At 45.8% G+C, this 13,755-nt stretch overlaps 1 protein-coding gene across 1 annotated transcript; it reads right to left on the bottom strand.

Annotated features, from left to right (window-relative positions):
- Positions 1-11,462: 11,462 nt before the first annotated feature.
- On the bottom strand, positions 11,463-13,755 carry LOC311599085 (PRAME family member 20-like; the record flags this gene model as incomplete). The annotated part of the gene is made up of 3 exons (XM_084784741.1): positions 13,395-13,755; positions 12,326-12,916; positions 11,463-12,027 (listed from the first exon to the last, which is right to left on the bottom strand). The coding sequence occupies exons 1-3, from the start codon at positions 13,679-13,681 to the stop codon at positions 11,463-11,465; spliced, it is 1,443 nt and encodes a 480-aa protein (XP_084640867.1). The 5' UTR covers positions 13,682-13,755.

Here is a 13,755-nt window from a genome sequence, read left to right as displayed (position 1 = left end):
TGTCCTGTAAATAATAAAGGGACTTCCCAGGTCCTGTTATAGAGATGGCCTGAGAGGGATTCCAGAGTTTCTTAATCACAGAGGCTGCTGGGGTAGGGGAGCTGGCATGGAGACCCCACAGCAGCCAGGAGAGCAAAGGAGGGTCCTTCCACTTAGGGACCAATGAGAACAGAGCTCTCTGACCTGTGAGGAGGGGCCTGGTCATTGAGAACTTAGGTCTATTTGGCCCACTGCCCCTCAGGCCCCTTGCACACCAGGAGGCTCAGATTTAGGCTACTCACATGACTGAATACAAGGCTTGGCTCATCCCCTCTCAGGGGCAGACCTTGCTGGCCTTAAATCCAAACTCTCTCTTCATATTGATTTCTTTGTTCCATTCATTTGCCGGACCCAACCGCACACACATAGTCTCCTCCCCACTTCTGAGACAGCGCTTTCTAGACCCCCATAGAAACCATGCAGTCCTCACAGCTCCTTTTCCCTTGTTGTCACTGGCACACGAGCTCTCATACAAATCCCTCAGGCTGGCTTTGAGCTCACCCTGGATCCCAGAGAGGGCTTCACTTTTCCCCTTCTCTCTCTGCCTCCTGAGTAACGTCCACCACAGGCTCCCATCACCACACTCAGCTCTGTAAGTTGAACTCAGCTGATGAAAAATGTAGGCATAGGGTCTGGAGCAGTGTCTCAGAAGTGAAGAGCACTGTCTTCTCCTCCAGAGGTCCTGAGTTCAATTCCCAGCAACCATATGGTGGCTCCCAAGCATCTATAATGGGAACTGGTGTCCTCTTCTGGCTTCCAGGTAACCTCCAGATAGAGCACTCACATATGTGAAAGAAAGAAAGACAAACTGTCTTAAGCCAATTTGTACATTTTGGAAACTGCTAACCCACGCTGCTGCTTCACTCAGGAATTTAAGTTTTATTCCTTCTCGAGTCTCTGAGGGGCATAGAAGACAAGATAATATAGTTCTATAACCAAGTTTAGCTGGTTAGGGGACAAGATCCTTTTAGATCAAGATAAAGAAGTTAAGCTATTAGAGTTGAGATAAGATAGATATTGAATCTCATTCGGAAATGTGGACCCAACAAGAAAGGAAAAATGCTTACTTCAAAGGAGACGAATGCAGGTGGCGAAGTCACTATGAATGTAACATATATAGTACTCAGTATTCTCATGATTGTCACATGGTTGTCCCTGATGTATGTGGTTTGTTTTACACATGTATAATAAAATAAAAGTATAAAAAAAGAAAATGAGGGGATAACAATCCAGATGTAATATGAATAAATTATAATAAATAAATAAAAATAGAAATAAAATAAAAAAATAAAAATAAATGCAAAAGAAAGAAATAAATATTTTGTTGTTGCTGATGTTGTTTTGTTTTTTGAGAAAGGGTTTCTTTGTGTAGCCTTGGCTGCCTTAACTTGCTTTGTAGAAGGTACTGGCCTCCATCTCACATAGATCTGCCTGCCTCTGCCTCCTGAGGGCTAGGATTAAAGGCATGCAATGCCACAGGTCAGCTCATGAATAAATCTTTAATCCTTTTGAACAAAGTCCAAGTGTGGTGATGCATTCCTGTAATCCCAGCACTTACAGAGTGAAAACATGTCAAGAAAAACAAAAACAAACAAACCAAAGAAGCCAGATGTGGTGGCAGATGCCTTTAATCTCAGCACTCTGGAGGCCGAGGCAGGGCTGTGAGTCCAGTTGGTCTAAAAAGAGATTCTAAGACATTAGGGTGGTTACACAGAGAAACCCTATCTTGAAACACAAAATAAAGCAAAACCTAATGTGGTAAAACTTGTTTTTTTGTTTGTTTGCTTGGTTTTTTTGTTGTTGTTTTTGTTTTTTACTACTTTCTAACACTCGAAAGAGAAGCAAACTCCTGTTCTACCACTCAGAAATCATAGAGTGACATGTTAATAAAACTCAGGTTCCAAAAAAAAAAAAAAATCAAACTAAAAGCCGGGCGTGGTGGCGCACGCCTTTAATCCCAGCACTCGGAAAGCAGAGGCAGGCGGATCGCTCTGTGTCCCAGGTCAGCCTAATCTACAAAGTGAATCCAGGACAGCCAAGGCTACACAGAGAAACCCTGTCTCAAAAAAAAAAAAACAAAACTCAGGTTTGACTGAGCCAGTGAATGAACTCTGTTCCTTTCCTTCCCTGTGGCTTCCCTAAGGCACAGTGTACTGTATTGTGGAACCTGTGATGAGGTGGGAGAAATCCGTAATTAAAGTGTACAGGGGCTACACAGTGACTTGTAGACCAATTTGGGAGAGATGTGGCTGTGTTTAAAAAACACTGAGAGGTACAGGGGGCTTGGTGGAACACTCCTTTAATCCTAGCACTTGGGAGGCAGAGGCAGGCTCATCTCTGTGAGTTCATGGCCTTCCTAGACTTCAAAGTGAGTCCAGAACAGTCCAGGCTACACAGAGAAGCCCTGTCTGGAAAAAACAAAACAACCAAACAAAAAACCAAGCCCCTTGAGAGGAGCAGTGAGATGGTTCAGAAGTTAAATAAAGGACTGACATAATTTTACCTTTGCACTCCCACATGTCTCTTAACAGCCTTGTGTTCTACACTTACTCTGTCTGTCTCTGTCTCTCTACACCCTTTTCTCCAACGATCTCCCCCCTTCTCTCTCTTTTTCTGTCTCTGTCTATCTTTCTCTCTTTCACACACACATTCTCTTTTTCTCTCTCACTTTCACATATATATTTTCTCTCTCTTTCTGTCTCTCTCTGTCTCTCTCTCTCTTTCTGTCTCTCTCTGTCTGTCTATCTCTTTCTGTCTCTCTCTGTCTCTCTGTCTCTCTGCCTCTCTCTCTCTCTCACACACACACACACGCACATTAATATAAAAAATTTTCTAGATAAAGATAAATTCATAGAATTGAAAATGAAGCCCCTCCAATGAGTTTCTCACATCAAAGTATAAAAAAGCCAAAGGCAGGTGGGTGCTGTTATATATGTGTGTGGCCTTCGTTGTCCTGAACTTGCTTTGTAGACTTGGAACTCACAGAGATCTGCTTGCCTCTGCCTCCCTAGTGCTAGAATTAAATGCCTGTGCCACCCCTTCCAGCTAATGGTAAATGAGAAACTCAGTCTTGAAAAACCAAAGAACGCTGGGTCTGATGGCATATGCCCTTAATCCAAACACTCTGGGAAAAGAAGCAGGACTGTAAATTCAAGGCCACCTTGGTCTACAAAGCAAGTCTAGGACAGCCAGGGCAGATTCACAGAGAACTCCTATCTCGAGAAACAAAACAAAACAAAATTTAACATGGCCAAAGACATCTTCCTTTGATTCTTTCTGTAGTCATGAACAGAAGCAAACCCCTGGTGTGTCACTCAGAAATCATAGGGCGACATGTTACTAATAATCAGGTATGTCTGAGCCAGTGAGTGAACCCTGGTCTATACCTCTCAATGGCTTCCCTAAGACCCAGTGTGGAGTGTATTGTGGAGCCTGTGATGAGGTGGGAGAAACAAACAAAGTCAGCCTGGGGTACATAGTGACTTGTAGACCAATTTTATAAAGATGAGGCTCTGATTTAAAAAAACCTGAAGCCAAGTGGTGGTGGTACATGTCTCTAATCTGAGCACTCTGGAGGCAGAGATAGGTGGATCACTGTAAGTTGGAAGCCACCCGGGTCTACAAAGTGGGTCCAGGACAGTCAAGGCTACACAGAGAGACCTTGTTTCAAAAAACCAAGATCAAACAAACAAGAAAACCAAACCACTCAGAAGAATAGAAAGAAATTTAGAAAGGCAGACAGAAAGGAATTCAGAAAGGCAGATAGACAGAAAGTAGAAAGAATGCTAGAGAGGCAGAAAGTAAAACAGAGAAGGCTTAGAGAAGTGTCTCAGAGGCTGAGCACCAACTGCTGTTTACATGACCTGGGTTCTAATCCTAGTACCCTCATGGCAGCTCAGAACTACTTGTAACTCCAGTTCCAGGAAGTATGACACCCTCACAGAGACAGACATGCCAGCAAAACACCACCACACATAAAATAAAAATAAAAATTTAAAGCCCAGGATGGTGGCACATGCCTTTAATCCCAGCACTCGGGAGGCAGAGAGTGGTGCATCACTGTGAGTTTAAGGCCAGCCTGGTCTACCGAGTGAGTCCAGGACAGCCAAGGCTACACAGACAAACAAACAAATAGATAAATGCCCTTAGGGCTGTAGAGATGGCTCAGAGGTTGTCCTGGGCTTGCTTTGTAGACCAGGCTGGCCTCAAAAGCACATCAGTCGGCCTGCCTCTGCCTCCTAAGAGCTTGGATTAAAGTGCCAAGCTCTGATCTCTGCAGGGAAACCTATAGTCTGTTCCCGGAGTCCCCAGTTTGACAGAAAGTCCATTGTTGATGCAAAGGCATAGGAATTAATTGAGGGGATGCAATAGAGTCGGCCAAGCCCTTTCGAGCTGGATACACCGAGGAGCAGAAGCATGGGCTTCTTATACTCTTTACAGAAGCAGAACTTAGCAGAGAAACCTTATTGGTTAATACACTAGCACGGTACTTTCTTAGTTGGGGAGGGGTAAGTACAATTTTGAGTTGGCGGAAAATTTTTAAACACAAGCTGTGACATAAACTGACAGTCCTTGAGTCAAGCTGGATTCTTATTATCTTTCAACACGAATCTTGTTGTTCTCAGGACAAGCTGGAATCTTCAAGGTTTCTCTTGTCCCTGCCACACACAGTGATCTGATATTGCTATCTGTCCTGGGTTCCAGCTGGACTCTCTAGAAATTGACATCCTTTGGCTTTAATGGTGGTCCTTAAGGGAGGACCGGGTTCCTTCAAAAGGTGTGCACCACTATGCCTGGCTAATTAATAAATCTTTATTTTCCAGCCAAGTGTTCTCTGTTTATCTGTGGCTGTCCTTGACTCATGTTGTAGACCAGGCTGGCCTCGAACTCTGCCTCTCGAATGCTGGGATTAAAGTTATGCACCACCAACTCCGAGCTTTAGATAAAAAGAAGAAAAGAAAAAACTAGGCGTTGTGGCACATGCCTTTAGTCCCAGCACTTGAGATGCAGAGGCAGGTGGATTGCTGTGAGCTGGAGCCAGCCCTGTCTACCAAGCGAATCTAGGGCAGCCAAGGGTAAACAGAGAAATCCTCTCTAGAAAAAGCAAAAAAAAAAAAACAAACAAACAAACAAAAAAAAAACACAACAACCAGCGAAACCTTAAATGAACTGGGTGTGGTGACACACACCTTTATTTTATTCATTTGTTTGTTTATTTATTTATTTATTCATGGTTACATTTTTATTAATCATATTTTTATGTATGTGAAGGCGCTATCTGCATGTACACCTTGATACCAGAAGAGAGCATCTCTTCTAATTAGAGAGCCACAGTTGATTGGTGGGAATTAAACGCAGAACCCCGGCAAGAGCAGACAGTACTCTTAATCACTGAGCCATTTCGCCAGCCAAGCAACCCCCTTTAATCCTAGCACTTAGGAGCCAGAGGCAGGTGGATCTCTATGAGTGGGAGGTCAGCCTTTCTACAGAGCAAGTCCAGGACAACCAAGAATACAAGAGAATCCCCTGCACTTTAATTATGTAGATGGATCCAAAGTGTCTGAGGAGGAAGGATGTGAGCCAGGTGAGGTGGTGCAAGCCTGTAATCCCAGCTGGCAGGGAGGCAGGGGCATGTGGATCGCTGTGAGCTTGCAGCTAGCCTGGTCTACAGAAGAAGGCCAGGATACCTAAGGCAGCAGAGAAACACTGTCTTGAGAAACAAACAAACAAACAAACAAAAGGATGTGAAATACTCCATTAAACTAAACTGATGATTCCTTATACAGAAATGTTAACTTTCCTTACAAAAACCCACATAAGGCTGTGAACAATAAATGAATCTTTTCATCCTTCAAAACAAAGAAATCCAAGCTGGGCATGGTGGCATATACCTTTAATACCCACACTCGGGAGGCAGAGGCAGGTGCATCTCTCTGAGTTCGAGGTCAACCTGGTCTACAAAGTTAGTCCAGGACAACTAAGGATAACACAGAGAAACACTGTCTCAAAAACAAGAACAAAAACAGAAAGAAGAAAAACAGTAGCAAAAAACCAAAACAGAAGAAATCCAAAATTCTGTGAGAAGAGTTGAAACCTGTGTTTACCATGCAACAGTAGCACGTGGCTTTAATTCCTTCAGCCAAGAGGAAGGAGCAGGCACATCTGAATGAGTGTGAGGAAGCCCCGTCTACCTAGAGGTTTTCAGGCCACTTGGGCTATACACTGAGACCATGTCTCAAAAAGCCAGATTAGAGAAACAGACAGAAATCATTAGGAATCAAGAGTAATGTCTTCAGTCAGTTCTCCCAGGACACACAGATCAAGATTTCCTGTGTCATTGTTGGACTTCTGTCTCTGGTCATAATGGAGCAGCACACGGTCAGGAGGTACTTCCTGGCTTTAGGGTTGGTACAAAGATGCTGAACCTGATGGGGCCAGCGAGTTGAGTCTGGGCTTCGGGACACCCAAAGTCTCCTCTCACTCCCAATCAGTAACACTTATTTTCTCACAGCTCACAGCTCCACAACCTAACCGGTAGCTTCCTTCTTTTCTTAAGATTTTATTTCCTTCTTTTATGTATATAAATGCCAAGTCTCTATGTACACCTGCATAACAGAAGAGGGCATCAGATCCCACTGTAGATGGTTGTGAGCCACCAAATGGTTGCTGGGATTTGAACTCAGGACCTCTGGAAGAGCGGACAGTGCTCTCAACTGCTGAGCTATCTCTCCAGCCCCAGTAACTTCCTTCTATTGGGTGCTTTGTCCCAGAAGATAATACATGCATTTTCCAGTGCATAGATTAGCAGAGTTTCTTTTGTGAAAGCCAGAAAACACGCGACAAACTTGAATGTCATGAACCTATTGACTGAATCACTCCCCAACCCTGAAGTTTCATGTCATTTATTTACTTGTTAGCTATGGACGTAGTTTTGTACTTTTCTTTTTTGAGAAAAGGTTTCTCTGTGTAAGAGCCCTGGCTGTCCTGGACTGGCTTTGTAGACCAGGCTGATCTTGACCTCAGATCTGCCTGCCTCTGGCTCCAAAGAGCTAGGACCAAAGGCAAGCACCACCATGCTCTGCTATGGATTCATTATTGAGACAGGGTCTTGCTCTACAGCTTAGGTTGATTTGAAACTCCGACTCCCAACAACCCTCCTTCCTCAGCCTCCTCCTAGTACTATGACTGTTGTGACCTAATCTTGAGAGGACTCTGCTGTTTGAGGTTGCAATCCTCCCAGTCTAGATAGCCACTCTGAACTTGCTGTAATGTGTAGGGCTCCCTCTCCCAGCAGGGTGTCCTAATCTCTGCCTGACTTCATCTGAGAATGTCACTGGATACAGATGCTCCTAAGCACAGTTGATGTGTGGTCTGGACCCAGCTCCCTGCTAGCTCTCCACTCCCCCATGGATAGGATAATTAGGCTGTGCTCCTGTATGTATGATTCTGACAATTGAAAAAGAAGCTGCTTGTTGTTGTTGTTGTTGTTGTTGTTGTTGTTGTTGTTGTTGTTGTTTTGAGACAGGGCTTCTATGTGTAGCCCTCACTGTCCTAGACTTGCTTTGTATGACAGGCTGGCCTTGAACCCACAGCAGTCCACCAGCCTCTGCCTCCTGAGTGCTGGGATTACAGGCTTGAGCCGTCACACCTGGCACAAATCAATCATCCTTAAAGTGCTTGGTTTCAACCAATTATGTAAACCTGCCTGGGAAGCTACCTACCGGCTTCCCAAGAAATATACAGTCTTTGTTCTCCCTGATTAAAGTTGAGCTAGCTCCCTGAAGTGGTTCCTTGACTGTCTGATCTACACCATGTTTGTGCTTGGCACCTTCCAAGCTCTGCTCTTCGTCCTCTGCTCCTCCTGCCTTGGTGGGCTGAGGGCAGCAGCTGCCCAGGGTGAAGGAGAACCATAAGCTAACACAACTGGCTGAGTCTTAGTCACCTGAGACCCACATGGTTCTGAATGGGACTCAGGGTGGTTTTACTAAGTCCTTGAAAACACACACACACACACACACACACACACACACACACACACACACACCTAAAAATATTTCCTCAAGGACCTTGTGACAACCATCTTGCCATGCTGTCAAACCTGTCCTGGAATGAAGAGCTAAGTTGGATGCTCTGTCAGTCATCTTCTGAGTTAGCTGTTCAGAAGGCTGAGGCAGGAGGATGACTTGCATCTCTTATTGTTAGGCAGGGGTCCTCGAGGTGTAGCAGAATTGGAAGAGTGCATGCTTACAATCACTAACCCTGGGGTGTCTCTCCTCAGGCATGAACTAGACACTTTGGGACATGCCTGTCATCCGAGACCTCAAGAGTTTGGTAGGTGAGGATCACAAGCTCAAGGTCATCTCTGGCTCTTTAGGAAATTTGAAAGTAGCCTCGGCCGGAGAAAACTCTGTGTCATCGAGCAAGGCAGGCGCCTTGGCTTTCTGTCAGAAGAGGGTGTTTTGGGAAACACAAACCCAGCACACCGAGTCGAGAACAGGAAATAAAGAGTGAGAGCTGAGGCAGGCATGGTCCCACACACCTTTAATCCAGCATTTGGGAGGCAGAGGCAGGCTGAGCTCTATGAGTTTGATGCTGGTCTACAGAGAAGGTTTGAGACCTATATGGTAAGACCCTGCTTCAAACACAGAATGGAGTTGAGACAGGATGATGCCTCACTCTTATCCCAACAGGAAGTAGAAACACTATTGTCACTTCTGGACAACAAAACAAAAACTTCAAAACAAGGAAACAATCAATGATCTAAGCATGGCTGTGTACTCTTTTCCTATTAGTGCTCCAGAGACCAAAGAGGCTAATAGTTTCTGTGTGTTCACGGCCAGCCTGGTCTACATAGTGACCTCCAGGTCAGGGATGTATAGGTATGAGCTGGTAAGCAGTTGTTGCTGCTTTTATGAGTAAGGACTGGACCTGCATCCAGAGCTAGGCTCTAACTCTCCATGAACCATGCTGGCTTCCATCTTTAACAACAAGCCTGCCTTAATAAAAGGTCTTAAACATTTGTATTGGATAAGACAAGCATGGTTATATGTGTGTTGCCTTAAGTCGTTTGACAGGCCTGCAGATTGCCTAGAGATAGACTCAGTGGTGTCTGCATGTGGTGACAAATCTCCAAGAGTCTCAGGGACTCTAACTCTAGGATCCTCACATTCTCCAGTATCTTCTCTGAGATTTAGTTTGTTCAGTTTCTTGCTTGATTTTGTGTGTATAGTTTGGATATAAGACAGGTTATGCTGCGTGGTGGTGGCAGCAGTGCATACTTTAATCAGAACTTAGGAAGCAGAGGCAGGTGGTTCTCTGTGAGTTGGAGGCCAGCCTGGTCTACAAAGTGAGTCCAAGAGAGCCAAGGCTACACAGAGAAAAGCTGTCTCCAAAAAACCAAAACCAAAACCAAAACAACAACAACAAAAAGATAGGCTGTTAAGGTTTTCCGTTAGGAGCCCATGTGATTGAAGGTGACCTTGAACTTCTGCACTGTGCTGCCTCTCCCTCCCATACACATAAAGTATAGGTGTGTGCCACCATGGCTGCACACAGCCTTTTCTTTGCTAACAGTGCCTTCTAGTCTTGACCAGATTCCCAAATCCATCCACATCTCACCTACACTCCTACGTAGCTGGGAAAATGATTGCATCCAATGTGTCATCCAGAGGTGGCAGGAATTACAGATAGGGTGACAACAGGAGTTCAGTCATGTCCCTTTGTAGGAGCATTGATGGGGGATTGCTGATATGGGGTCTCAGTCTGAGAATTTGGGAAAAGAAAGGCCTGTCTGGGGTTGATGAGGTCATTTTCAACTAACTAATTGCTTTATTTTATTGGCTGTCCTGGACTCACTTTGTGGATGATCCTGGCCCAGAGCTCACAGAGACCCACCTGCCTCTGCCTCCGGAGTATTAGTACGCTTATTCATAATAATCATCACAATGAAAACACTACAAAAGTTTGGATGCAATTTTTTTATTGCTACATGATCATTCATACACAAGGAAATGAAAGGACAGGTTTCCAGGACTCATTAACAAAATGAAGAGAGTTCACCGTGGAACATTTAAAATGTATTCTTCAAGACAGGACATGGAGTTTGCACACCTCCTAGAGGCTGTTCTGAGCATGTGACCATCAGAGGTCAGGGGCCTTGAAGAATAGTGCTCCACAGTCAGGTGGTCCACAAGCTGGGCTTGGGCCCACATGCCAGTGACCTCAGCAGTCATGGAGCCCAGAGGAGACGTTAAAAGAGTTCAATGCCAGAGGGGGCTGCATGATATCATTAAAGACATGGAAGAGAAAAATGTTCTTCAGAGAAGAAAAATTCTTAGCCAGTCCTCTAGTGCCACGGACCATCCCAGTCCGGCATAGGTCTTTGGGAACGGGAGTTCTCAAAGAGTCAGTGCACAAGGATTTGGCAAAGTGACAAACAGACAAACCCAGGGGAGTGTTTGATCTCAGTGTGTTTTTCAGGCAAGCAGTCTAGATTTTTATGCACATTTTTTGAATCAGAGAGTGTGTTGTGGTTACATTTCCCATGGAGTAGGTTCAAGGGAACCAGTGACAAACCAGGCATACACAGTACAAGGTACAGAATGCAAAGTCATTATGAGTGATTGACTTGAAATAATGCATGGTACAGAATACACCATGAAGATGTCATCACTCTTACGTTATTGGTTTGGCATCAGTGTGCTTGTGTCCTCTTCGTCTAGGGTCAGGGTTCTATCATTAATGCAACTTATGTCCAACACCTGTGCGCCAAGCCAGTTTTTTTAGGGTTCCTTACTAATATATGAGCACCACTATTTGGAGCTTTTGAAACACTTTACTTCTTTGTACATCATAATACAAACACTTACCTAATGATTAATTCATAGCCATGTTTCTTTTAATAAGGGGAGAGGAAATTGATGGTTAATGCTGGGCCTGAATGGTCCCTAGCTGCGGTCCAAAGTTTGGGAGTTTCATAGCAACCTAGTCATCTTCGGATGCTCTTGGTATGCGAGTAAAGTTAGGAGAAAGAATAGGGACACTGTATGTCAACACAATGAGAAAAAGAAGGCTGCAATCAATTGCTTCTGTCAGGAACATCAGGCCCTTTCCAGAAGGCTCTCCCTGGAAAAGGGACTTTACCTCGGGTGGCACAACAGCATATGTCACACAGACTCCACTGGAGTGGTCCTGATGCTCTACAGAGCACATTTTGAAGTGTAGAGCTGTCTGACTCCCCCGGACATCACTCTTCACAGTCCCATAGTTGTCCATGTCACAGTTGACCCCTGTGGTCTGTCCCAGTTGCATACCATGCTTTGCAAAACTTGATCAATTTCAGAAGATGTGTGCTCAGCAGATCCTTGATGAGTGACTTGTCCACAGACATTCCTGTCTCATTATCAAAACCAACCTTTTCCTGTTTACTGCCAAGAATGGTAAAATCTGGTCGATTGGAGAGAGTCACAGTGAGGACAATATACAAGGCACAACTCAGTAGCAATGGAGATGGACCGGGGCCGCCTGACAGTGCCAAGTGTGTTCCTGAGCTCAGAACAAAGCTGGTGAAATCTCTGTGAGATGTCCTGTCCGATAACATAACACTCCAGAGGGGCAGGGTAGAACCCCTGGGCCATGTGGCTTAGGTTGGCGGTGTGCTGCATAAGGGCCTTCAGGACAGCCATGGAGAAGTCATTGTCATAGAAATTGACCCTGGTGAGCTGAGAGCACTGGCTCAAGGCAGGGAAGAGAGAACTGATCTGAGAGTCCTTCATCCTACAACCCTCCAAGTCCAGGATCTGCAGAGTGTCTGGGACATTCTCTAGGAAGATTCTGAGAGGCACAAGACTCAGCTCAGATAAAAAGACACCTCCCAATTGCAGATGTTTGAGATGATGAAGACAGTGACACTGGGCAAAAGACTCCAAATCTGCCTGTGATAAGTTGCAGAAGCTGATGGACAGGAACTCCAAGGGGGTCTTCAGACACCTAAGGAAAGACAAGGGGGTTAGTGTGGCATGCAGTGAGAGTGCTGACCTGGAGTAGGGGGAACCACATAGGCAGAGTCAGTGTGACCGTGAGATGGCAGTGAGGACCCACTGCAGCCTGTTGAGTATGCTCACTCAAGTCACACCGTTCTATGTCAGGGCCCTTGACCAATGTGATTAGACTTGGTCCTGATCGGGAAATCTACAGTATTTGCCAGACATCAAACGCCCACTAGTCTACATAGGACACAGGAGATGTTGGCTGTGGTAGCAGCAAGACCTCTCCCCTCCTTTCTCACCAGAGCAGCTGCTTCATGTGGCCCCTGAGAAAGTAGACACCAGACATGGAGAGATGCTGGAGACAGTTGAGCTTGGAGAACTGAGACCGGAACTTGGTGACTTTCTTCCTCTGTGCCTCTGTTAGTGTGTTATCAGGGTTGGAGCCGGTGTCATCCATTACTGTTAGAAAGAATTTGCGAAGATTTCTCATCTGACCAAGGCAAGGTGCAAAAGACATCAGTGTGGGCAGAGTCCAGCCTCCATTCAGTTCCAACTCCTCGATGCGATCTGGCTGGAAAACCTGCAAGACCTTCCTCACAGTGTCCATGGATGATACCGAAATGTGCATTTTCCTGCAATACAGCTGCAGGGAACCTCTTCTCTTTTGTGCCCACTGCAACAAATACTCATGGTGTTCATCCAGAAAGAGCCCAAAGCTCAGGTTGGTGACCACCTTCAAACACCAGGTCAGTGCATATCTATGGAGGCCTGTTGCTCTTTGCTTCTCACGCACAGTCTCTGCTGAGCGCTCTCCATCCTCTGTGCCAGCCCACACATTCCAGAAATTATGATGCACACTGCTCAGGTCCAGCACTTGAAGCTTCCTCTTCCTGTGAGGAAAACAGGAAGAAATGTCAGACGATACAAAAGACCAAGCACACAGCAAGCTCTTCAGAGCTCTGCTGTCATCTGATCCCTGCTCAGCCTCTTACATATGTTATTTCTAGTCCTGGGTCTCCACACAGCAACTGGAGCCTGCCAGGCAAGACCTTTTTTCCTCAGCTGCATCTGGAGACCCGGCCTGCCTCCTCCACTCATTACTCTGGACTTGTGCTGTCCCAACTTCTACTGCCAGATGGAGACACAGGGACTGGCTCATTCTACTGTGGCTACACCGACTGCAGCCTACACCACACACTGAAGGGGCATTGGCTACAAGGACTCAACAGCTGTCCAGGACTCTGGAGCTCCCCAAGCGGATACCAATAGAAGCCTCTGATCCTTCTTTGACCCCATTAGCCAAGAGTCCAGAGTTCCTTTTCCTCCACACAAATGTGACCTACTGTGCATTACCTAGTCATTACTTACTTCTTGCGAAAGATTCCTGTCAGCTGCATGTCTACACCAGCCAGGACAGCTTGCAATGTTGTCACATCCGGGAATTTCACCAGGGCTCCCACGGGGAGGCAGGGAAAGGGCCAGGCAGCCACCATGGCCTGCAGTATGGTCAGGTGTCTGCCAGCCACGACTGCCTTCATCAGTGGTGGGAAGAGCTCCCTGGGCAGGTCCTTCAGAGCAGAGATGGCCAAGGCCTCGTCTCTCAGCAGGCTGTGCAGTGCCAAGGTCAGGAGTGTGGGTGGGGCCTGGGAGCTCATCCTGATGGATCTTCAGTCAGCAGTGAAGCTCTCAGAAATCCAGGCCTGGCAAAACTGGAGAATTCAGCCTGTTC

Source organism: Acomys minous (genome assembly GCF_964271855.1).
Source record: "Acomys minous genome assembly, chromosome: 6".
Classification (NCBI taxonomy): domain Eukaryota; kingdom Metazoa; phylum Chordata; class Mammalia; order Rodentia; family Muridae; genus Acomys; species Acomys minous.
Note: the sequence above shows the minus strand (reverse complement) of the source record. Positions and strands in the feature narration are given on the sequence as shown.